Source organism: Propithecus coquereli, unplaced genomic scaffold (assembly GCF_000956105.1).
Source record: "Propithecus coquereli isolate 6110/MARCELLA unplaced genomic scaffold, Pcoq_1.0 Scaffold128, whole genome shotgun sequence".
NCBI lineage: Eukaryota > Metazoa > Chordata > Mammalia > Primates > Indriidae > Propithecus > Propithecus coquereli.
Genome location: NW_012136969.1, coordinates 1423019 through 1447557, shown reverse-complemented (window position 1 = coordinate 1447557; position 24539 = coordinate 1423019). Strand labels below are relative to the sequence as shown.

At 48.6% G+C, this 24539-nt stretch overlaps 2 protein-coding genes across 2 annotated transcripts in view; one reads left to right on the top strand and one right to left on the bottom strand.

Moving 5' to 3' along the window:
• GALNT12 (polypeptide N-acetylgalactosaminyltransferase 12) overlaps positions 1 to 6491 on the bottom strand; it is a 64541-nt gene extending 58050 nt beyond the window's left edge. The window contains exons 1-2 of the mRNA XM_012638266.1: positions 6485 to 6491; positions 6416 to 6443 (exon numbers count right to left, since the gene is read on the bottom strand). Of these exons, the coding sequence (XP_012493720.1) occupies positions 6416 to 6443; positions 6485 to 6491 (35 nt within the window). The remainder of the gene's footprint in view (positions 1 to 6415; positions 6444 to 6484) is intronic.
• An 869-nt stretch (positions 6492 to 7360) lies between these two features.
• Positions 7361 to 24539, top strand: part of ANKS6 (ankyrin repeat and sterile alpha motif domain containing 6) — a 58177-nt gene continuing 40998 nt past the window's right edge. Inside the window, exons 1-6 of the mRNA XM_012638289.1 lie at positions 7361 to 7710; positions 15523 to 16025; positions 21178 to 21222; positions 21854 to 22058; positions 23072 to 23178; positions 23785 to 23933. Of these exons, the coding sequence (XP_012493743.1) occupies positions 7361 to 7710; positions 15523 to 16025; positions 21178 to 21222; positions 21854 to 22058; positions 23072 to 23178; positions 23785 to 23933 (1359 nt within the window). The remainder of the gene's footprint in view (positions 7711 to 15522; positions 16026 to 21177; positions 21223 to 21853; positions 22059 to 23071; positions 23179 to 23784; positions 23934 to 24539) is intronic.

Below are 24539 nucleotides of genomic sequence, written 5' to 3'. Positions count from 1 at the left end.
TGTAAATTTGACTTTTAAAAAATTTTTTAATTCTGTAAGACTTCCAAAAATAATACAAAGCCAAAAGACAAATCAGAAAGAGATATTTGCAAATGACATTTATCCAGTATATGAATCAATAGGGAAATAAAAAGAACAAACAAATAGAAATGGTCAAAGAATTTGAATACATAGTTCTCTCCGAAAAGGATATAAATGGTCTACAAATGTATGAAAATATGCTCAATTTCTCTAAAATGCATGCAAATTTAAACTTACTCTGAAATATTTTTTCACCTATCAGATTGGCAAAGATTAAAAAGGTTATTAATTCCAGTGTTGGCAAAGATATATGAATAAATGCACTCTCACACACTGTTGGTAGGAATGCAAACTGGTATAACCTTTTGGAAAGCAATTAGGCAACATTTATTAGGAATGTTAATATTAACATCCTTTTGATTCTGCAGTTCCACCTCTAGGAATTTATCCAACAAAAACAGACTCACAAGTGCTCAAAAAACATGCACACAAAGAAGCTTATTGCAGTATTGTATATAAAAGCAAAAGGCTGGAAACAACCCAAATTTCCACTAACAGGAAATTATAAATAGAGTATTGCACACTCATACAATAACATAATATACCACAGTGCCATTAACAAGCATGAGCTAATTCTAGGTGTTTAACATACAAATGTGTTTAACATGTAAAGTCAAGAAAGGCAAGTCATAGAGCTGTATAGATAGTACGATACTACTTTGGTAAAATGATATACGTTAACATATGCAAAGGGAAAAACCTAAAGGAATATTTACCAAACAATTAATTGTATTATATTTATTTCTGTTGAGTGAGATTCTGTAGTCCTTTCACTTTCATTCAATTTATCCATTTCTTCAACAAATATTTACTAATCACCTACCATATGGCAGGCAGTGTGATAGATGCTGGGGATATAATGGTAAACAACACACAAAGCCATTGATTTCAAGGAGCTTGCAATCTATTTTCCTACAACATCAGAATTCTTTACAATAAACATCACTACCTTATTAGGCAAAAAAGTTAGACGTTTAAAAGAAAATTCTGTACTCTTTAGAGATTATTTTACTTCTAAGCCTTCCTTACCTTCCACCTGATCCATCGTATGGTCTCCCTGTGCCCCTGCTCTCTCTAACGCAGGGGGGTGCCCCCGTGAAGGGAGGAAAGGCCCCTGAACTCACTAAGTGGGTTCTTGGCTTCGCACAGGAAAGAATTCGAGAGCAAGCCAATCAGCAACAGAAAGTTTATTGAAAGAGAGACAGACAATAGATCCTACTCCACAGACAGAATAAAGGTCCTCTCCTGCAGGAGGGGGACCCCTTATGGGGCAATGGTAATGTTTTCACATGTTCAAAAACCCTGTTAGGAAACAGCTGTACGTGACCAGCATTGTCTTGAGGTCAGGCCATAAAGCTTAATCATAAACTGCTGTCACAGAAACGTAAGCACAGACAATTTGTAAGGCATCTGGCTTAGTAATTCATCCATCCTCAGATGGTCCCAGGCCGGTGACACGCTGGTGACTTCCCTGTTTAGGGTGGTTCAGGTCTGGTATGGGCCAAAATGGCTGCACATGGGTTCTCTCAACCTTCCTTTTCTGCCTTATCCCTACATTATCTCCCTCCAATGTGTTTCCTCTCTTTTCCTAAAACTACCTAGCCCCACCCATTCTTTCTGCCCAACTTGTGGCCAAGCTCTCCCATGAAGCTATCAGTGGCACCCCCCAAACTGTGATACCTTCCTTTGAATCGACGACCAAAGCTAATAGATCACCCTGTTCTCCAATCATGTGGTGATATGGTTTCGATATTTGGCCCCTCCAAATTTCATGTTGAAATTTGATCCCCAGTGTTGAAGGGGGTGCCTGGTGGGAGGAGTTTGGGTCATGGAGGCAGATCCCTCATGAATGGCTTGATGTCCATGCTATAATGAGCGAGTTCTCACTTTGTTAGTTCAGGAGAGCGCTGATTGTTTAAAGGAGCCTGGCACCACACCCTCTCTCTCTTGCTCCCTCTCTCACCATGTGACACGCCTGTTCCCACTTTGCCTTCCTCCTGGATTGGAAGCTCTCTGACACCTTCACCAGAAGCAGATGCTGACACCATGCTTCTTGTACAGCCTGTAGAACCATAAGCCAAATAAACCTCTTTATAAATTACCCAGCCTTAGGCATTTCCTTTATAGCAGCACAAAATGCACTAACACACGTGGGATTCCCAGAGGCTGTGTTCCTGCCACTTGACATACATAATACCTAGCACTCAGAAAGTACTCAATAAATGTTGGTTGAATAAAGATTGTGTTGGCAATGGAAGTGCACCACCCCGATCGCCCTTCAAGAGAACCTGCTGGGGGAAATACAGTCGACTGAGAGCTTCCAGCCGCTATGGCTTCAGGTCCCCTGTAGTATCCTCTGGCTTCTTCCAGTCAGTGACTGAGCATGGTGGGCGTACAAGAACCTGGCCATTTCTGCCAGGTGTAGGACACCTCAGCAAGCAACCTTTGCTTGGGGACTCCCCGTCAGCCTGGCTGAGACGACAAAGCAGTCTGAAGCTCCTCCCACCCAAGTCTCCTCATTTCCCACTCCCCTTCCTCAGGTGTCTGACCTGCATCATGGTCTGAGGGCTCCCCTTCCCTTTTCTTCCACCTTTCCTCTTTATCCTTTGCAGGCATTTTTCCCAGAAAAAAAAAAAAACAAAAATAAAAACATCTAGGCATCTGATTCTCAGGGGACCCAAACCAACACAGGGTCAATGAAAGAAAAATGCTGGAAGAGAGTAAATAAGAAGACTACAGATATACTTGCATAAGAGATATACGTACAAAGACGTGCTGGATCCATGCCTCACAAACTTCAATGTGCATGTGTCACCTGGGAATCCTGTTGAAATGCAGATCTGGTATAGGGCAGGCCCCAGATTCTGTATTTCTAAGAAGTTCCCAGGTGATACCAATGTCGCTGGTCCAAGGACCACACGTTGAGCAGCAAGGCATCATTTTCCACTGCCCCACTGTGTCTTTTTGCCCTGTTCCACACCCTGGGAGACCGACTGTATGGACTCCATCAGCAGGCTCCAAGCCTCTGGCTTCCAATTGGGTTTGCCAATGAGGAGCTCTGACAGGAGGTCAGAGGGCAGGAGGAGGGTGAAGTCAGAGGTTTATATTTCTCTGGGGATAGCTCCCTACTGAGCTGTGTCCCTCTATTAAAGGCTATCACTCCTGTCTAGTAACTTTGCTGTTTTTTCTCTTATGGACTTTCAGTACCTGCTCTTCCCTTTCTCTCCTTCAGGCCTGGGGTGGTAATAGCTCCTACTGTTACCAGCCCTGGAGTACTGTATCGCCCCTTGTGGCTCTTAGTAAATCCTGTCCACACTTCTGTAAATAGTTCTTTGGTAAGCGTTCCTGAGTTCCTCAGCCAAGTGTGCTATCTGTTCCCTGCCAGGATCCTGGCTGCTACAAGTACTGTCCAATGTGGGATTTTGTTTCTTTTCTTTTTCTGAGACAGGGTCTCACTCTATTGCCCAGGCTGGAGTGCAGTTGGTGTGATCACATCACTGCTCACGGTAACCTCAAATTCTTGAATTCCTGAGTGTTAGGTCCAGAGCTGAGAGGCAGACACATGAAGCCTCAGGTGTAGCAAAATGCTGTTTATTTAAGAATCTGGTACAGATGGATGGAGGCCAAAAAGAGTGTCCACGCTAAGGGAGGGGAGAGGGTTTTATAGAGGGTTTTTTCAGGTGGAGTGAGCAACTGGGCTAGAACAGCTGCTGGAATAAATTCTTTTCAAACAACCAATTTCTGGGACCCCTGTATTGGTCTTATCCTGCAGAGATGGGGGGGTAGCTTCGTCCTTATGGAAGGGGAAAGGAATGTCGGCATTGCCACCACTGTCTGTGGTCAGAGTTAGATTTAAAACCTCTGGACTCTCCAGACTCCTGCGGCTATTGTTTCACAGGCTTTATGATCACTACCTAAGTTTTCCATTAACTGTATTTTGTCCTATACATATTTCTCGGGTTCCCAACCTAAACAAGCCTAACACTAGGCTCAAGTGATCCTTTTGCTTCAGCCTTCCGAGTAGCTGGGACTACTGGTGGGCACCACCACATCCAGCTAATTTTTAATTTTTTTGTAGAGACAGGCTCTTGCTATGTTGCCCAGGATGATCTCGAACTCCTGGCCTCAAGCAATCCTCTTGCCTCAGCCTTCCAAAGCTCTGGAATTACAGGTATGAGCCACCGCACCCAGCCTAGGATTTTTTACAATAGCAGAAAACTGGAAAGAAACTAAATGTGCCTTATTTTAAAATGATTAAACAAACTACATTATATCAGCTTAATGGTGTTATATGCAACCACTAAAAAAATGCAGCGGTTTATAGTCACCTATGTGGAAAGATGCCTAAGACATTTGTTAAATAGAAAAAAAGAAAAGAAAAAAAAATCATGATTCAGAATAGTATGCATAGTATGAACCCATTCATTTAAAAAAGTAAATTATGCATTTGTTAAGGCTTGGGTTGCAAGTGATGACAACCCGCTCAAAGTAAACCTAACCAAAAAGAATGAGGGGGGCAGATTTTCTGACTCCATCTCTTTCCCATCACTTGGTTCTGCTTTCCTTTGCTGTGGCTTACTTTCACGCAGGCTGTCTTTAAGCGGTGGCAGAGTGAGCACCAATTTGGTTTGCAACATCCTGATATCCTGACAGCTGACAACATCAACAGAGAGGACTCTGTTCCCAATTGCTTCAGTAAAAATCCCGGGCTGAAGCCAATCAAGATGGGAGATGGGCTTGGCCATGCACTACCCACCAAACCATAAGGACTGTGGGTGGGGGAGAAATGCTCTCCCAAAGAAAGGGGGTGTCTAGAGGGAATATTTTGTAGTAGACATTTGTTATCCTTTTTGACTGCCCAGCATCTGAACCCCTTCCTACATTGGGCAGTCCCCTACTTTCTGGGGCAGAGCCTACCTCCCAACATTCCAGATGCTGAAAATGCCAGCAACTCACTTTCCCAGACTTCCTTTTTGTCAGGCAGAGCACATGACCCAGGTTGGACCAATCAGAAACTCCCACCCCAGGCTCTGAATCTGGAGCCAGTGACACCAAAAAGGGCTGAGATGACTCCATTCGGGGACAGGGTGCAGCTGTGGCATGATCTGGGGCATTGTTCTTGGCTGTGGGGCCTTTAGAACTGGTTCTCTGGCCCTGATGTGATCTGTGAACTATGAAAGAACCTTGTACTAAATCCTCTTTGCTTACACTATTCAGAGGGTTTTCTGCTGTTTGCAATGAAGAAGGCTGAATAATGCCTATACGTATGTGTACGTGGTTGTATATGTGTGAAATATTTTTGGAAAGATAAAATAAATGTGAATATGGGTTACCTATGGGGAGTAGGACTGGAAAAATGGAGGAGGAGAGAAAGGGGCTTTTACTTTTGCCTTATGCCCTTTCGTACTGTTGGAATTTAGTTTTTACTTTTATAATTATATACTTTTATAATTAAACTAGTTAGTAAAAGTGTATGAAAAGATACTTGAGTGAAGAGACTAAGACAAAGGTGCAATTATTCAGGATTTTCATGGAAATTAATGTCTTCATTAGACCTTCAAAAGAAAGTCATCCTCACCTCCATGGTGGGGAAAGGGACCAAATCTTGAAGCAAGTGAGAGTGTAGCACTTCAAGCACTGGGCCTGAGTGACTAGGTCTAGCGCTGTACCTCACCTGCTCAAATATTTTCCATGGCTCCCCATTGCTCACAGAATAAATCCCACAGTCTTATCCTGGCACTGAAGCCCTTTGCAGACCAAGCCCCGTGTACTTTCAAGACTCTTCCTCACCTTTTACACTTTGCCTAGAAGGCCTTTTCTTCTAGTCCTGCTGGCCCAGATCCTAAGGTCATGGTTACAATATCTCTGATCTGCCAAAGCCAAGACTCTTATCCCTTCCTCACGCCCTCATCAAGTTTTGCTCTGCATTATAATTCTATATACATGAGACTTAGACATTTAACAATCACATATTGAGCACCTACTGTACGTGTGGGATTTTATTAGACTTTGGGGTCACAGCTCACAGCCTATGGAAACCAATCACCCCCTATCAGAGTGTTAATGTTACTACGGTGAGCAGGGGGCACAACGCAAGCTGTACACAGGCAGGGCTGCTCTTGTGAGAACCTTCCTCTGTCCCTCCGCCTGGATTACTCTTCTCCACATCAGCACAGCTTGCTTTCTCAGTTCCTTTGGGTCTCTGCAAATGTCACGTTTTCAGTGCCCATCCTATTATGACATCTCACCCTCTATCCCATTTACCTGGATTTATGCTATGTTCTATTTATTGTTTTGATAGCACTCATCACCATCTGACATACAAGTTACTTACTTGTTTGTATTTACAGCCTGCCTCTTTGCACTGAGATTTCATTTTCACAGAGATTTTATTTTGTTTCTTGCAGCATCTCTCCAGCAGCGAAGTTGTGTGGTCTTTGGGAAGACACGGCCTCTTTAAGCCTCAGTAGCCTCTTCTGTAACTTGGGGAAGATCAGCTGGGCCCTCGCCGGTGGCTGGCAGGTCCGCTGTGAGGATCCAACAGTGGGTCTCCAACTGCAGCGGGCATCAGACTCACTTTGAGGGCTTATTAAAATACAGGTTGCCGGCCCCACACCCAGAATTTCTGACTCAGGAGGTATGGGGTGCGTCCTGAAAATCTGCATTTGTACAGCGGTGCAGTTGGTGTTGTTGCCGCGGCGTGTGGGCCACACTTCAAGGGCCGCTGATAAGGACAGGTAAGTACAGAAGGGCTGGTAGCCACAGCGACCCGGTCTAGATGAAGGACCGGCACTAAGGGCCCCGCAGAACCTTCGTGGAGAAGAGAATGGACCCGTCCGTCCCTTAATTCAGCCCACAACTATTTCGGAAGCGGTAGTTCAGTGCCGGGGGCTCGGGGAGCGGGGTGGTCCGCGGAGCACGCCCGTCAAGTCAAGGTTCGCGCGGCTGTGGACTCGGACCCCGGCCCAGTGGTCCGGGGCCGCAGCGTGTGGAGGGGCTGGGGTCGCCGCCCCGACCTCCGTCCCCGGCAGGAAGTCCCCGGAGCCGCGACAGGGCCGCAAGCTGGCGGCGGAAAGCCTGAGGTGGGCCGAGCGCCGAAGGCCCTCAGAGCTTCCCGGGACCTGCAGCCCCCTCGGGCTCCGGGGCGGAGGCGCGGCCCCGGCCCGGCGCGCGCCCGCACACAGTAGGCGCGCCGCGCGGGCGGGCGGAAGGGGGCGGCGGCGCGCGGTATCCGGGGGCGGAGCCGGCGCGGCCTGCCGGTCGGTCGGGCACGGCGGCGATGGGCGAGGGCGGGCTGCCCCCGGCCTTCCAGCTGCTACTACGCGCCTGCGACCAGGGCGACACGGAGACGGCGCGGCGGCTGCTGGAGCCGGGGACGACGGAACCGGCCGAGCGCGGCGCGGAGCCTGAGGCGGGCGCGGAGCCGGCGGGGGCCGAGGCAGCCGGGACCGGGGCGGCGGCAGCTGGAGCGCCGGTGCCAGTGGACTGCTCCGACGAGGCAGGCAACACGGCGCTACAGTTCGCGGCGGCCGGGGGCCACGAACCGCTGGTGCGCTTCCTGCTGCGCCGCGGAGCCTCGGTCAACAGCCGCAACCACTACGGCTGGAGCGCGCTCATGCAGGCGGCCAGGTGAGGGGCCGGGGTCCCGGGAGGGGAGTGGTGCCCAGCGTGGGCCGGGACGCGGCCCCGGGGCGCGGACGGGGCTCAAGCGTCCAGAACTGCCCGGCGGCCCCCCACAGACGCCCGGGAGGTAAAGAGTCAAGGACTCGTTGGAGTTGGAATGGTAAACTTTGAGAAGTGGAAGCGCTTTTTGATGAACATGAGCTCAGAATTTTAGAAACTTTGGCCTTTCACAACAGAATCTGGAGACTGCGAATAGAATCTTAGAGACTCAGTCTTAGACGTGTTCATTCATTATTTGTTGCACCAAGGGTTCCCTAAGAACCTACCTACCCACCCTGGCTTGGCGTTGGGGATACTGTGGGACCCAGGTAGAGTCTCCACTCGGGACAGCTCACATGCCGGTGGAGGGCAGGCCAGGGGCATAACCAGGAAGGTTTGGGTGGTTCTGGGGGCTGCTGACTCTTTTGGGGAAGTGGGGGAAGGTTTCTGGTAGAAATGCTGTATACATCCACATCAGGACCTGAAGATGCTGAGAATTAACCAGAGAGGAAGACGTGAGATGTGGGAACCGTATAATGAAAGGCCCACTCAGATGCTTGGGAGCAAGAGCGGGGAGGACTGGTAGAGAGTGACATTATTACTGGGAAGGGGCTGGAAGCAGTGGGAGATGAGCCCTGCCTGTAGAGAAGGAGGCAGGTGCCAGGGGGCTGAGAAAGGCTAATTACCCTAGGGCACTGGGGAGTCGTGGAAAGTTCAAGGCATGGTGAGTGACAGGATCAGATTTATGTTTTGGAAAATTAACTGAAGTGTGAGAATGTGGAGGGGAAGGCTGTTAGGAGTGAATTCCAGCAGTCTGGGTAAGAGGTATTGGTGGCCTGGACCAGAATGGAGATAGTGGAGGGAGGGCAGAGAGGCGATTTTGAGGTATATTCAAGGAGTAGATCAGCAGGACTTGGTGATGGGCTGGCCGCTGGTGAGGGAGAGGGAGACAGCAAGGATGGCATGTATATACCTGGCTTGGATGACAGGGAATGGTGGCAGCAAATGCACTGAGCTAGAGAACATGGAAAGTCAGATTTAGGAATGAGCCTGGCCTCCAGGCACACAGCAGGTGGGGGTCTTTGTGGAGGACGCCCAAGAAGAAGCATCCAGCAAGGAGCTGGAGGTGGGAGTCTGGAGGGCAAAGGAAGATCTGGGCCTAAGGAGACAGGCAGTTAGCATGTAGACGACAACTGGAACTTAGGGATAGAAGGAATTGTCCAAAGTGAATGTATAATGTAAAAATGATACTGAATAATGGTAGCTGGCTATACCAATTAGCACTGCTGCAAGACAACCACCGTAGACCTGGTGGCCTTATTAAAGCAACAACCATTTATTTAGCGCACAGTTTTTCCGTTCTAGTCTCATCTGGCTTCCTCGTACATGTGTGGTCAGCACCATACTCACGTCTGTGTACATGAGCTAGGTGTCCTTGCTTCTGAGGGCTGGCTAGATGGCCACTGTGGCCACAGGGATGACTGCACTACTTCTCTTTCATCATCCAACAGGCTAGCCTGGGCCCATTCATGGCTCAGCAGTGGGATCCCTAGGATTGGAAGCATATTCATCACTTCTGTCCCATTGTGTTGGCCAAAGCAAGTCACAAGGCCAGTCCAGATTCAAAGAGTGAGATACAGACTCTACCCCTTGATGGGGAGGTGTTGCAAAGTCTCAGGGCCCGGATACAGAGAGGGGAATAAGTGCTATCGTTTTTGCAGATTATCTACTACATTAATATTAATTGAACACCTATATGCAAGCCCTAGTCTAAGAGCTTTGCACAAGTTAACCCATTTTACCTTCATGACAGTCCTATGCACTAGGCATTATTACCACCATTTTACAGAAAAGGAAACTCTAGAGGGCAGAACCCACTGGCATTTCAAGATTAGGTAGCAAAAGGAATTTAGTTGGGGATTTAGGAAAGATTTCAAGTCCTAGCAACAGTGTCAACTGCAGAGAGGGAAAGGGAAGACAAGGATTGATTTAGCAGCAGCAGGTTAGCGGGTTAGAAGCTTGGGCAGGAGAGGTCTGTGGATGATGAGTGTCCAGGCAGGATTGCAGTGGTGGAGGGGTGAGTGGGATTTGAACACACGAAGTGCAGACAGCCCTTTCACTGAACTTGACTCTGGGGGAAGGAGGATGCTTGCTCAGGGTCTAAAGAGGGTTTTTAGGGTGGGAGAGATTTGAGCAGTCTTACCTGCTGATGCGATAATAGGGAGTCTTCAGGTAAGAAGGGGAGAGGAGTGCTCCACTCTACGGTGAGTTAACATTGTTCTTTATAGAAAAATATATTCTGAATTCCAGTCTTTTTTTTTAAAGAAGGTATATAATTAAAGCAAGGTTATAATAACCTTTAAGGGCATTTTAAATGTAAGTTTTGAATAGATAATATATTCATAAGGTTCAGACATAAAACTACATACACACACGAACATATAAGGGTATACAGTGAAGTCTCTCACCCTGTCCATCATCTGCTTAGGCCCCACCCATTCCTCGGTTTCTTGCATAACCTTCCAGAGTTTACACCAGAATTTCTCTACCTTGGTACCACTGACATTTTGGACAAGATCATTCTTTTTTGTAGGATGTTTGGCAACATCCTTGGTCTCTCCTCATTAGATGCCAGGAACCTCCCTGCTCCCTAGTCACGATAATCAAAAATTTCCCCAGACATTGCCACATGTCCCCTGGAGGGACACAGCAACCCCCAGTTGAAAGCCACTGCTTTACACATATATGAGCATGTCTGATGGTTGATTTTCTCTTCATCCCCCTTGTTACATACTACACACTGTTCTCTACCTCGCTTTTTTCACTTAATGTTCTTTGGCAATCTTTCAGTATTTTTTCAGTAGTCTCACAGTGTTTCATTGTATGATAATTTATTTAACCATTAGCCTGTTGATGGTCATTTAGGTTGTTTCCAGTTACTTACTGTTATAGTCATGCCCTAATCTGTGCATATATGTCTGATACGTATGTCAGTTTACACCTGAGGAAGTATATCCATAGGCAATTCCCTAACAAGGGAATACAGGCCGTTTGTAATTTAGGTATTGCCAAACTGTTCTCCATATAAGTGTATTCACTTCCTGTGGCTGCTGTAACAAATTACCACCAATTTAGTGGTTAAAAACAACACAATTTATTATCTTATAATTCCAGAGATCAGAAGTATGAAATGGACCTCACTGGGCTGAAATGAAGGTGCTGGCAGGGCTGTAGTTCTTCTAAAGGCTCTAGAAGAAAATTCGTTTCCTTGCCTTTTCTGGCTGTGAGAGGCTGCCCACATTCCTTGGCTCTTGGTCGCCTTCCATCTTCAAAGCCAGCAGCAATCACATCACTCCCACCTCTGACTCTGAGCCTTCCTCATCACATCTTCTCTGACTCTAACCTTTCCTCTTTCCTTGTCCACATTTAAAGCACCCTTGTGATTGCTTTGGACCCACCTGGATAATCTAGGCCTGTGGTCCTCAACCACTAGGCCGTGGACCAGTACCAGTCCATGGCCTGTTAGGAACTGGGCTGCACAGGAGGAGGTGAGTGGCCAGTGAGCAAGAGAAGCTTCATCTGTATTTACAGCTGCTCCCCATCGTGCCCATCACGCATAAGCTCCGCCTCCTGTCAGATGAGTGGCAGCATTAGATTCTCATAGGAGCGCGAACCCTACTGTAAACCATGCACATGAGGGATCTAGGTTGTGCGCTCCTTGTGAGAATCTAATGCCTGAAGATTGAGGTGGAGCTGAGGCAGTGATGCTAGCACTGGGGAGCGGCTGCAAATACAGATTATCATTAGCAGAGAGTTTTGACTATACAATAAATGTAATGACCTCAAATCATCCTGAAGCCATCCCTCCCCCGCAGGTCTGTGGAAAACTTTTCTTTCATGAAACCTGTCCCTGTTGCCAAAAAGGCTGGGGCCTGGTAAGCCCTGGGGTACTTAGTGAGGTTTGTGACTGCAGCACTGGCATGCCTCAGAGGGTCCCAAAGACCCCTGATCACCAGTGTTTGCCTTTAACCAAGTTTTGCAGGATGTTCAAAGTCATCTCCTGATAAATTACAACTGTTTAATTTGTTAACCTTGATGGGGCAGGAGACTCAGAATTAACCTAACCCCTGATTGTTAACTAATGACAATTTAACATTTTTAGAGGACTTTCCTTCTTCTCTACAATTTGGTATTGTAAATAGAGCTTAGATTTGTGGTCCAAGTGTCCTGACTTTGTCACTTTCAAATCGAGAGGCTTTGTGGACTGATTATGTTCCTCTTTATTCCTCAGTTTACCTTACAGATGCTATTCTGGGGGCATAAGGGTGATGTACTCTCTTATTTATTTCTATGAGAATGGGGTAGAATATGACAATCCTATGAGAGGATTAGAATTCACTCTTGTCCTTTAGCTGAGCCTAGGCAGGGCCTGGGCACTTTAAAATGTTTTGTTTGACAAATGTTTGACAGCAGGTACTCAGGTTCTGGCTCTGCCCATGTTGAGTTGTCCTTGAGCTTTCCACTGCCTAATCCATTTCAGAAGCTCAAGTTGAGGAATACTGTGTGTGGGAGACTTGCTGAAGGATGTGTGGTGTCTGTCCCTCAGATCAGAATGGGCGAATGCATGGCCCCTGTGTCAGCACTCCCCCGGCTCCTGCGCTCCCTTCCTGAATCTGCATATGCCTCAGAATCCTCCTCAAACCGTGCTCCTGGCAGCCACAACGTTCGGTCTCAGTGAGTGTTGGTTTATCATCCCAGCTCTTTGTTCCAAAGCTTATCCCTGGATCAGGCCAGGCCATCAGAGGCCCTGAGCCTTTGGTCTCTTGTGTATGTTTTAGTATCAGAATTGGTTACACCGATGCTTTTTCCTATTCTTAAAATAACAGATAACCTTTATTGAGCACTTTGTGTCAAGCACTGTGCTATGTGCTTTAAATGAATTAACTCATTCAATCAACACAAAACCTTAGGAGGTAGGTAATATTGTCATCTTAATTTTACAGGTGAGGAATCAAGGCACAGAGAAGTTAGGTAACTTGCCCAAAGCCACACAGCTAGTAAGTGGCAGGGAGTCAGATTCACACCCAGGCAAATGGTTCCAGAGCCTGATAGCTTCACTCTTGGTGTTGGCAGCAAGGAAGTGACTTGCCAAATTTGCCAGCAACTTCTGTCCAAGGGACATGGTTGCATGGTGTTTACTTTGGCTCTGACTTCACCCTTGGTCTCTTTACCTTCCTTCCCTGCCCTTCATTATTCCACCTGCCAGGGGGGCAGAGCTGGATTCAGCCCACCAGTGCTTTGAGTGGGGGATGTGCCAGCTCTTTAAATACAGGTGTTAATTGCTGAAATTAATTGGTAATCATAGCACCTATTCAGAAAGCCCTAGCATCCCCATCTCCAGTAATTACCTATTAGAAACTTAGCATCCACAAAATTATCCCAGCCTTGCGGAATCCTTTTATATTTTCAGCATACTTGAATGCTCTCTTGGGCTATCTGAATTCAGAAAACATTCCAAATTTCAGTGTTTTTGTTCTAATTTAGCCCATTTCTTCCACTGTAAAAATTGGATGTACCAAAAGAGCTGAGATTTGGAGTTCTAGGGTCCAGGGTCATGTTTCGACTGTCAAATTCAAATTGAGAGGCTTTGGACTGATTGCTTTTTACTCTAATCTTCAGTTTCCTCATCTGTGAAATGGGAATTAATGAGTTTATCTCAGGGTTTATTAAGATCAAATGAGATAAAAATGTGACAGCACCTTGTAATCTGCTGTTAGGGATTGTGCTAGATTTAATCTCATGCCTGATAACTAAACAGTGTAATCTTTTTAAAATCTCTGCTCCCGTGAGGATACACTGGTTCTTCAGTCATTTCTGCCTCCTGTCTCTGGACCTTGCCCTACATGGTTATGCCATTTATGCTTTCACTTACCCACTTGTTCCTTTGATGGAATTTACTAAGCTCCAATATGTGTCAGCCACTATGTTAGGGGATAGGGACACAAGAATGTGTGAAACCCCATCCTGTCCTTGGAGCACCCAAGGTCAAGTGGGAGACAGTCAATTATAGGAGAGCTCAGATATCACTAGAGGAGACCGCAGAACTGTGGGTGCTCAGGAGAGGGGCGCCTGACCTAGCCTGGAGGGTGGTCCGGAAGCTGCCCGAGCTGAATCATAAAGCAGAACAAGGGGTGTGCTGAGTAGATGAGGACAGGAGGGTGCTCTAGTAGGGGGTGCAGGATGGCAAAGGTGGGAGGGGGGCTCTAACGGGAGAGTATGGCACAAGGGCATGGCATGGGAGTGGGGAAGAAGTGAGGTTGGCCATGGGAAGCTGGGGAGTCAGATTTAGGGTTTGGGAATATTGTTTGGGGGCTGCATGGAGGGTGGGCAGGCGGGAACAAGACTGGAGGCAGAGGTACAGCTTTCTGCATTTGAGTTGATTTCAGTTTGACTTGCCCTCTCTCTGCTCTGGGAGAGGAGGCCCAGAAGCCCAGCCCCCTGAGCTGATGGAGGTAGTTCACCAGGCTCTCACTCTGCGGGCTGAGGCCACCCGGTGCTGTTAAGGTTCACGTCCCAGCAGGTATTTGTAAGTTCAGCTGGACGGAGCCTCAAAACAGAGTTCAGCACTGGCCCTGCCTCCGCGGGGACGAGGGAGGCCCTGGGTTTAGATGAGGTACAAAACCTGCTCCCAGGAAGGAGGGCTGAGCGAGGGGAAACTGAGAAAGCCGCCTCACAGACGCAGACACAGCAGCGACATTGCAGTTTCACAAACCTGGCGCAGGCAGCCCCTCTCTGGTCATTGCTTCCTTGTTGGTCCAGGGCCGCTTCCAGCTCTGAGTCCACCAGAAACACAGCAAAACAGAACTTTTCTTCCCTCTTCTGTTGAAAGAAGGAAGAGATTTTGCTGGGAAGAGGCACCTGTTTTCCACTTCCTGGTATCAGAGAGTTGGTGGGCGCATGTCTGCCTCCCCAGGGGCCTTAGCTCAAACTTCACCCGGGAGGGTCTGGCCCAGGCTGAGCGCTCAGCTGCCTGCAGCGAACGTTCCTGCCAGCAGGTGGCAGCAGGCCTCTGCCGAGGTGCCCGGCCTGTCTCCGCTGACCACAGCCATGCCACACCTCTTGGCATGGGGCGGGGTGTGTTTGGCGCTGGGGAGAGTAGAAATGAATCAGACATTCCCCCATGATTCCATGAGGGAATCAGAGCGCAGGCAGAAAGTCAGATTCCCAGGCTATAAACTCTGAGATGTGAGAGGCAGGATGGTGTAGGGGATAAAGTGAGGGCAACAGGACTCAGACAGACCTGGCTCTGACCCCGACACCGCCCCTTGCCAGCCAGGTTACCTTGGCACACCGTGTAAGGTAAGTTGAGCAACAAGTATCATGTAATACCTAACATTGATGTGGTGCTTCCTTTGGTCAGCACAGATCCAGGTGCTTTATATGCATTGACTCATTTCATCATCCTCAACAATCCTCGAAGTAGGTACAATTACACCCCCATTTTACAGATCGGGAAATGAAGGCACAAAGAAGGTGAAATTCTTTCTCAAGGTCCTGCAACTAGTGGATGGGAAAGCTGGATTCAAACCTAGGCAGGGCAGTTGCTCACCTTCGTCATGGTGCATCTTCAGGGCTGATTACAGTGCCCGACACCAGAATAAGGCCTTGTATTATGAGCAGCTGTTATGACTTTAATCATTCATGAGATGAGGATGGCATAAGCTGTGTCCTCATCGGTGCTCCATGTTTAGTGTCACTCATTCTCCATCTTCCCGGCAGGTTTGGGCACGTGAATGTGGCACACCTCCTTTTGGATCACGGGGCCGATGTCAATGCCCAGAACCGGCTGGGGGCCAGTGTGCTCACTGTGGCCTCCCGGGGTGGCCATCTGGGTGTGGTGAAACTGCTCCTGGAAGCTGGGGCCTTCGTGGACCATCACAACCACTTGGGCGAGCTGCCGGTGATGGGGAGCAGCAGGGATGAGCCACTGGACATCACAGCCCTGATGGCCGCCACCCAGCATGGGCATGAGGCCGTGGTGCGCCTGCTGATGGAGTGGGGTGCGGACCCCAACTACGCAGCCAGGACTGTGGGCTGGAGCCCGCTGATGCTGGCCGCGCTCACTGGGAGGCTCGGTGTGGCCCAGCTGCTGGTGGAGAAGGGAGCCAGCGCCGACCACCTCAGTGTGCTGGAGAAGACTGCCTTCGAGGTCGCGCTTGACCACAAGCACAGGGACCTCGTAGACTACCTGGACCCACTGACCACTGTCAGGCCCAAAACAGGTCAGGCTGCATCCCCCACCCGCCGCATGGCTTCACAGAGGCCCCCAAATTGTGTTTACGTGGCTGAAGCTGAGGATTGCCCAACAGGAAGGGCACGTGGAAATCGGAGTCCAGCCCTGCAGAATAGTGAGACTTAGGACATGACATGCTTAAGAATCACATGGGGGTGCCTATTACATGCAGGTTCATGGCCCACCCTCTAGAGAGGCTGATGTCGTAGCTTTGGGGAAGAGCCTGGAAACCTGCATAGCAAGGCCACTCTCCCTAACCAGATCGTTTTGGTGCAGGTGGTTCTAGGATCCTTCTAGAACAAGGGCCAGCAAACTTTTTCTGGAAAGGGCCAGATAGTAAATATTTTAGGCTTTGTGGGCTATATGGTCTCTGTTGGAACTACATACTCAATTCTGCTAGAGTGAAAGCAGCCCTGCACAATATGCAAATGAGTGGTTGTGCTGTGTTCCAATAAATTATAGTTACAAAAACAGGCAGCAGGGAGGACTCGACCTTTGGGCTGTAGTTTGCCAACCCCTGTTCTAGAACAATGTGCCTAATGTGTTCTGCCAATGATCAGTCCCCAAAGATGAATTCACATAAAATTTGTGAAAATTAGTCCTCTTTTAAGTTTCATTATTTTAAAAACACTCGTCAGTGTGTCCTGTATTTTTTTTTTCTTTTTGCCATCTTTGTGGCATTTAAAGGGTTCTCTAAACAATCTTATCAGATCTGCCACAGGACATACTGCGTTTCAAAAGCTGTGGTTCATTGAGCAGTAGGACCACAACACACAGCCTCAGACCCTCTATCCGTAATGGGTCTGACGTCAGCGACCGGACTGAGGCAGCCTGGGGTGTAACAACGGGCTGCAGTGTAAGCATCTAGGGCTGAAACGGAAAGAATTGAAGAAAATGTCTTCAGAAAAATTAGCCAGAAGGACCTGAAAGAGTGAAGTTTGATACCATCCAAAGAATATGCAATAGTCCCATCAATCAAAAGATGCTGAAAATTTGGTAAATGCTTATTAGAAATGCACCATTCAATCAGACCAAGTCTGAAATAGATATGTTTTAAAAGCCTGGCCAGGTGCAGTGGCTCACACCTGTAATCCTAGCACTTTGAGAGGCCAAAGTGGGAGGATCACATGAGGCCAGGAGTTTGAGACCATCCTGGGCAACATAGTGAGACCCCATCTCAAAAAAAAACAAAAATTAGCCATGAGTGGTGGTGTGCACCTGTTGTCCCAGCTACTTGGGAGGCTGAGGCAGGAGGATCACTTGAGCCCAAGAGTTGGAGGCTGCAGTGAGCTGTGATCATGCCATTGTAGCCTGGGTGACAGAGCAAGACCCTGTCTCCAAAAAAAAAAAAAAAAAAAGCCTTTAATGACAGATGGCAAAAAAAAATGAGGAGGACACCAAACAGAAAGGAAAAAGAAGTGTGAATTGAAGTCTCAATAGGAAGTTGAGGCAAAATTAACATAAACAGACAGTTTATTCAGGCCAGACTTGAGGATGGCAACGCGGGAGCACAGGTTCAAGTTGCCCTGAATATACACTCTGACTAGCAGCAGTTACAAGTAGGTTTTTAAAGGCAAAAAAGGGGTACAGGGTGTGGGCTTATACAGAGTTGTTTGTCAGGAATTCTCATTGGTTTACAAAAATAACATTGATTAGTGATTGGCTATACATTATTAAGCTATAGGGTGTGGGCTATAGTGTCAGGTGCAGCATTATTAGGTAATTTATAGCTACTTATGGCAATAGCAAGCAATTTTAAGAGATGAATACGTAGCTCATAAGGGGTAGTAGGATGTGATTGCTGTCTCACTTTAATGTCTCTCTGGATCTGATGATTTAAAAGGCCTCACATTTCTCAGATAAAATTTCTTTTCTTTTCTCAGAAGTGAAGTTTAGGAAGATCTGTCTGAAGCCAAGAGACCTCTTAACCTTGTACATATTGGGAAACTGAGGCCCAGAGAGGGGGCAAAGCTGGTCAGAGGTCACACACCCATTGGAAGCTGTGTGGGTGACATCCAGGAGGCTGGGATCCCATGGGAAGAGCACCTTGAGGTGACCGCCCAATGGCAGCACTTGCAGGGCTCCAGGAGCCGGGCCAGCCTGGGACTCTTGGGAGCCTCTGCCTTGTCCCTGAAATGGATGTGGTGACGCCTACTGCAAGGTGGTCATTAGCAGAAGCTATGTTGTCCTCTGGTGTGTGCGGCACTGAACCCAGGGCCAGAACACAGCGGCAGAGTGTTAGGTCCTCAGAAAAGGTCACAGAAATTAGGGCTCCAGTCTCCAAGGACAGGGCTTTGTACTCGGCACCAGGCTGTCGCTGTCCTTTAAAGGTTTTGGTTGGCTTGTTTCTGTGGCCGTGGTAGGGAAGGGATCTTTGCTGAATCTTCCTTCTCCCCCACAGGGACCCTCTGAGCCAGGCGTTCACCCATTTTGCAGGTGAGGGAGCTCAGGCTCAGAGTGGATACTTCAGAGTGCGGCGCCACCTGTGACCATCACGTGGTGCCTCTTCTGCTACCTGCGCTTCTTCCTCAGCTTCCCCTCGGTCTCTGAGTCTTTGTCCTCTTTCATAATCATGATAAAGACTATTCACTTGTAAGGGTTTTGTGAGAAATAGTAAGATCGTGCCTATAAAACGTTTGTCCCAGTGCCTGCCACATAGACAGCATCCAGTAAATGGAAATTATTATCACATGTTTCTGTTGATCATATATTCAGTTATTTTACAAATATTTACTTAGTGCCTACTATGAACCAGGCACCATTCTAGGCACCTGGGATGCATCTGTGAACAAAGGAGACCAAATCCCTGCCCTTGAGGGCCGGGCTGTGGCCTCTATAGGGGGACACCGGCCATAAAGGGGGAAGAAACATACTAAGTAAATTAATTATACAGTAAGGTAGGTGGTAAATGCCACGGGGTTAAAAACAAACAAAAACAAGGGCAAGGTGAAGGGATTAGGTGTGGCAGCGTTGGGCAGTGCAGGCTGCCGTACGAAATAGGGCACTGGGGCGGCCTCCTGAGAAGGCGGGATCACAGCAGACCCGTGTGCAGGCCCCGTGGGCTCCCCGGGACAGCAGTATGGCAAAGGCTGTACTGTTAATAGTGACAGAGATTATTAATAAATAATAATAGTCGCTAGCTCTTCCTGTGAGATGCTGGGAAACCCACAGCCCCACCAGGGCCTTGGAGGTGCCCTGGTCCCTCCCTTGCATTAACAGCAGGACAGGGTTCTCTCGATGCTGTAACTGTCGTTATGAGAACCCCCCACTCCCCACCGTGGTTGTGGTGGGAGGTCAGAGCAGGTTTCTTCTTCTTGGCGTGGGGCAGGGTCCCTGGGGCTGCTCTGATATACAAGAGAAACTTGAAAGCCAGAGTGAGAAAGGGTCCAGCCAAGGTCACTTGGCGTGAGGGCCTAGCTGTCCCAGCCTCCTGGGGTCAGGCTAGGCTGCCAGTGATTAACTTGTACCAGATGGTTGCTTAGCAGTCAACCCTAAGACCAGGTGACACTCTTTTCTGTCACAGGGTCTTGGCATGAGAAGACCCTGGCCCACAGCAAATTTGGCTCTTAAATACTGAAAGGAACATGAAATATTGTTTTTAAACTGCAGTGCAGAATTTTTTCTTTTCTTTTCTTTTTTTTTTTTTTAAAGAGACAGAATCTCATGCTCACCCAGGCTAGAGAATAGTGGGCTCGATCATAGCTCACTGTAACCTTGAACCCCTGGGTGCAAATGGTCCTCCCACCTCAGTCTCCCAAGTAGCTAGGATTATAGGCATGTACCACCATGCTCTGGCTAATTTTTAAAAATTTTTTTGTAGAGATGGGGTCTCACTCTGTTGCCCAGGCTGGTCTTGAACTCCTGGCCTTGAAATCCTCCCACTTTAGCCTCCTAAAGTGCTAGGATTACAGGACTGAGCCACTGTGCCTGGCCCAGGACCATTTCTTGGTAGTATTTCACAGGCAGAATGAGACGCCTGGTTCCATGGCAGTGTTTGTATTTCTCATTAAGAGTTCTGGAATTAAGTAGCTAACCTTGCTCGGGTGGCTGCCAGTTGCTAGTAAAGAAAAGAATTGCTCTTTGGATGGAGTCTTAACATTTCTGAAGCATTTTCCCACTTTTATATATATTATCATGTGATACCTGCAGCAACCAGGTGGGCTGGATTCTACTCCCGCATTAGTGGTGAGGAGACAGCTCTCTCTAGAAGTGTGTGCTCAAGTTCAGATGCACCGACTCCACACTTCGTGCTGCTGGCCTGGATGTGGATCCTTCCTGTTGCCCAAGAGGGCTGATCTGGGCCAAAGTCAGCCCAGAGTCACAGGTGGCCTCTGGCAGCTGCTCCATCCCTCGGGGTCAGTTAAAGGCTATAGGAAGACCTGCATTCAGCAGCCCCACAAGCAGACTGGCCATGAAGATGTCTGCTTTCTGATGGGAACAGGGTACCTGGGGGCCCGAGCTTGTAGGAGGATGTGGGATGAGCACATGAGAGAGGGGCAGGCACTGGGCAGGTGCAGCAAGGCTCAGCTACGCGGAAGGCCCGGGGGTCCTGCATGAAGACATCCAGGTGAACAGCTGTGTCTGCAGGTCTGGAGCAGGGAGCAGTTCAGACTGCTCATTTGGGAAGGAAGGCAGACATTCACGTTGGCTCTGCTGCCGCCTGCGGCTGTGACCTTCCTTTGGGCTCAGTTGCTCAGTATTTCAGGACTGTTCTGCTTTGGAATTATGGTTGTACATGTAGTTTTTAGATGAAAAACATCGTTGTTTCTTTTTAAAATATCCATAGGAATCCAGATTTTTCCAAGACCATGCTTTTCAATGTATCTAAGAAAGGACACCCCAAAGTTTGGAATACCTAAAAATGATCGCTTTGTGTGTGTGGGATCAGGGCAGTGGTCTGCTGCTCATATGTGTGTTTTGGCCAGATGACCTGCCGAGATCTGTGTCCGAGGGGATTTTAGACATTTTTTGATAATAAACCTTCCAGAGGGCTGCTGGATTCCCCATTACACAGGTCTCCAATTAAATTGCTTCTGAAAAGTAGATCCTTCTTAAAGCTGGGCTGTGTTATTACACCCTTGTGAGTTTTCTGTTATATTAAACCTTTTTGTGGTTAACTTTTAAAATCTTTGTTTACTCAGATGAGGAGAAAAGACGACCTGATATTTTCCACGCATTGAAAATGGGTAAGTGCTTTAGAAAATCTTTTTGGATATTTAAGAATACAGGGCCACATTCTGCCAACCTATCATTTGTAGTCCTTTCCAAGGCCACCCAGAGTATTTGAGAAAGAAACAGGCATTTGGGTGTTTAGTGGGCCAGTGTTTACTATTGACCTTGGCACACAGGTTCGGGACTGTCCTCCCAGGCCCCACCCCACCTCCAGCCAAACGCTGTGGCTGTGCCCTAACTTTCCCTACCTCTGAAATGCCTCTCTGCATGCCCACCCACTCCAGTCTCTTTGTGACAAATAGACCCCACCTCCAGGAAGCCCTCCCTGATCTTCAGCCCCCAGCGAGACCTGATTGCTCCTTCTACATGCTCATTGCCCTCGTATGTCTCCTTCATCTGTTCTCTTAAGACACTAACACTTCTGTCTTTTAGTAAACACTTCTATCCATTTGTGTGCTCGTCTCTGTCCTCACAGACTAGGGACTTGAGAGCGGGAGCTGTCTCTGACCCAGCTTAGCAGTCCCTGCGATGCCAGCAGCCCACTGCAGAGCAGGGTCAGCGCACGTTTGTTACGTGAGCCAACTGGATCAATAAGCCTGTGGTGCCAGGCCCGTGGATCATCCGGACTCCTGCTTATGTTGGCAGGAAACTTCCAGCTGGTCAAAGAGATTGCCGATGAAGACCCCAACCACGTGAACCTGGTCAACGGGGACGGCGCGACCCCCCTGATGCTGGCAGCAGTCATGGGGCAGCTGCCTCTGGTGCAGCTGCTGGTGGAGAGGCACGCCGACGTTGACAAGCAGGACAGTGTGCACGGCTGGACGGCCCTCATGCAGGCCACCTACCACGGGTCAGTGCCAGCTGCGCCCCTCAGTGACGAGGCTAAACCCGGGCTCTGGCCTCAGATGGGGCTTTCTGATCTGATGGGTTTTCTGGTCCTGAGATGCTACATATAAACACCAGGGCTGTGAAGACATTGAGACATGCAAAAAAGATTAGTGACACAGGCTTCTTTCATCCTGCCCCTTCTATATGCAGATTTCCTATTGCCCCATGACAGAATTTCACAGTGACCATGAAAAACATGCAGCAGGAGCATTTTATGCAGAAGGATAAGTTTCATGGTTGGTTCCAGTTGAGCAGAGTGATTGGTTCATTTGGAGTTTTCACACTGAGATACAGTGAGCTCTTTAGGTCGCCCCTGTGCGAAAGGAGCATCGGAGATGGCTTCTCGTGAGGTTGGTGGTGAGATGCGTCCTCACCCTCTCCTTTTGAATGGGCCTCAGCGTGTCCTGGGTGCTTAGGAATCCCTTCTCATCTGATCGTCCTAGAAGGGTGGGGCTTTCACCGTCCTGGAGGCCTCCTCTTTGGGGTGGGCACCGTGTAGCTACTGAGTGGTCTGACTCCACATTACGGGCTCTTCCTTTGCCGTGTTTCAGGTGATCATATCTCTTTCTTGCATCCTCTGAAAGCAGTTTGTTTTCCTATTTCATGAGTCTCAAACTTCCATCTCAAGCGTCTTGTGTATGCGGCTTTCCCAGGGGAGAGGCCCTGATTTAGAGTGGGAGTAGCGGGGTCCAAGGTGGGCCAGCGGAGGGGAGTTGGTGGCCAGGTGTTTTTTGGGAAGAGCCCTACGTTTTCATTTTGTTTATGGAAGGAACATTTAGACTGTGATTTAAATCACGTTTGCTTCTCGCCTGCCCAAGGGGTAGGGAGTGGTGGAGTGTGAGTCTGTTTGCAATTTTCCCCGCCCCTCTTAAATGCTCAGAGACTGTAGATAATGTTGTCAGTCTTGTTGCCCAGGAGCAAAGCCATGCTTTTGCTTTCAGCGAGTGTAACTCTGGCATTTTCTTTTCTCCCCAGGAATAAGGAAATTGTCAAGTACCTGCTAAACCAAGGGGCTGACGTCACCCTTCGTGCAAAAAATGGGTACACGGCCTTTGACCTAGTGATGCTGCTGAATGATCCCGGTGGGTGATTCCAAGAAAAGGGTTGCAAATGCACCCATCCTCTCTCTGGTTGAGAATCAGGATAACCACCTCCTCTGTGAACTGTTTTAAGCACTTGGTTATTCATGGGGGAAAGCCAGTCTCAAGTGTCAAGAGCTCACCACGTGACCTTAGGCAAGTCACTGCCCTCCCAGTGAAGCACTGGGCTTGGACTGGGTAGTCCCTGAGGCTTCCTCCAGCACCAGCCTCCTAGGAGTCCCCAGAGAGGGAAGGCACACAGGCACATGTCTGGCTTCGCGGTCCACACAAATCCTGGAATGGTATCTGTGCTTTGCAGTCAGAAACCCTGAATGACTCAGGAGGAAACACATACAGGCCCTTGACAAGCAGAATGGGAGATGGAGTGGTGACCGCACCCCCGCCACCCCCAGCTTAATTGTATAGGTGGAGGCTGCAGGATCAAGGGTGGTGCTGTGGCCCTTATTAGCCCCACCTCTCTTGGTCCCCAGCTGGCACCTGCTGTTTCCCTTTGGCTATGACAGGGCCTCTGCTAGGGTCATCTTGGCTCCTTTCCCCGTGGCCCAACAGACATATTTTCAGGTAAAACGCTGCCTTTTGTGTCCATAGACACGGAACTTGTTCGACTGCTGGCATCTGTCTGCATGCAGGTGAATAAAGACAAAGGCCGGCTCAGCCACCAGCCGCCCCCGCCCCTCTCGAAGGTCCGACAGCCCTGGAGCATCCCAGTGCTGCCCGATGACAAGGGCGGGCTGAAGGTTTGCCTTTCCTGTCTTAACGGGGTTCAGAGGGCCAAGGGGGTGGGGAACCTGCTTCCTGTTCACCCAGGCTGGTTCAGGCTGGGGGCCAGTAGGGCTGGCACGTGAGTACTAGGAGATGATGGGGACAAGGCAGCGGTGGCTGCTTTGTAAGAATGTGGGTTCCTTTTGCCAGATCTCCCATTTTTTTTCAGGTAAATCCAGAAATCCGGATTTTGGTGTGGAATCTCTATTTATAAGTGTAGGGAATTAAAAACAAATTCTGCATGCTGTAGCACTGAGCTGGTCAAACCAAACACATCTCTTCCCAGGGAATCTGTTTGCAGCCTCTGCTTTACAGCGTGCCGGATGTTTGTTGATTGCACCGGGGTCTCCTGGTGGTCCACAGGCCCCGCCAGCTTCCTGGAAACACTAAAAACAAGCTCTGGTTGCCGATTCTAACTGCGAGCTGAGACTTTGTGTTTGTATTTCTCATCTTCCACATCCTGCTCTACTTGTTTGAGTTCAAACTTATTCCCAAGAAAACAAAACAAGACGCTGGCATTGTCTGCTGACCTCCCCATTCTGCACGGGGCGGCAGCACCTTCTGAGGTTTGCAGACTTGGC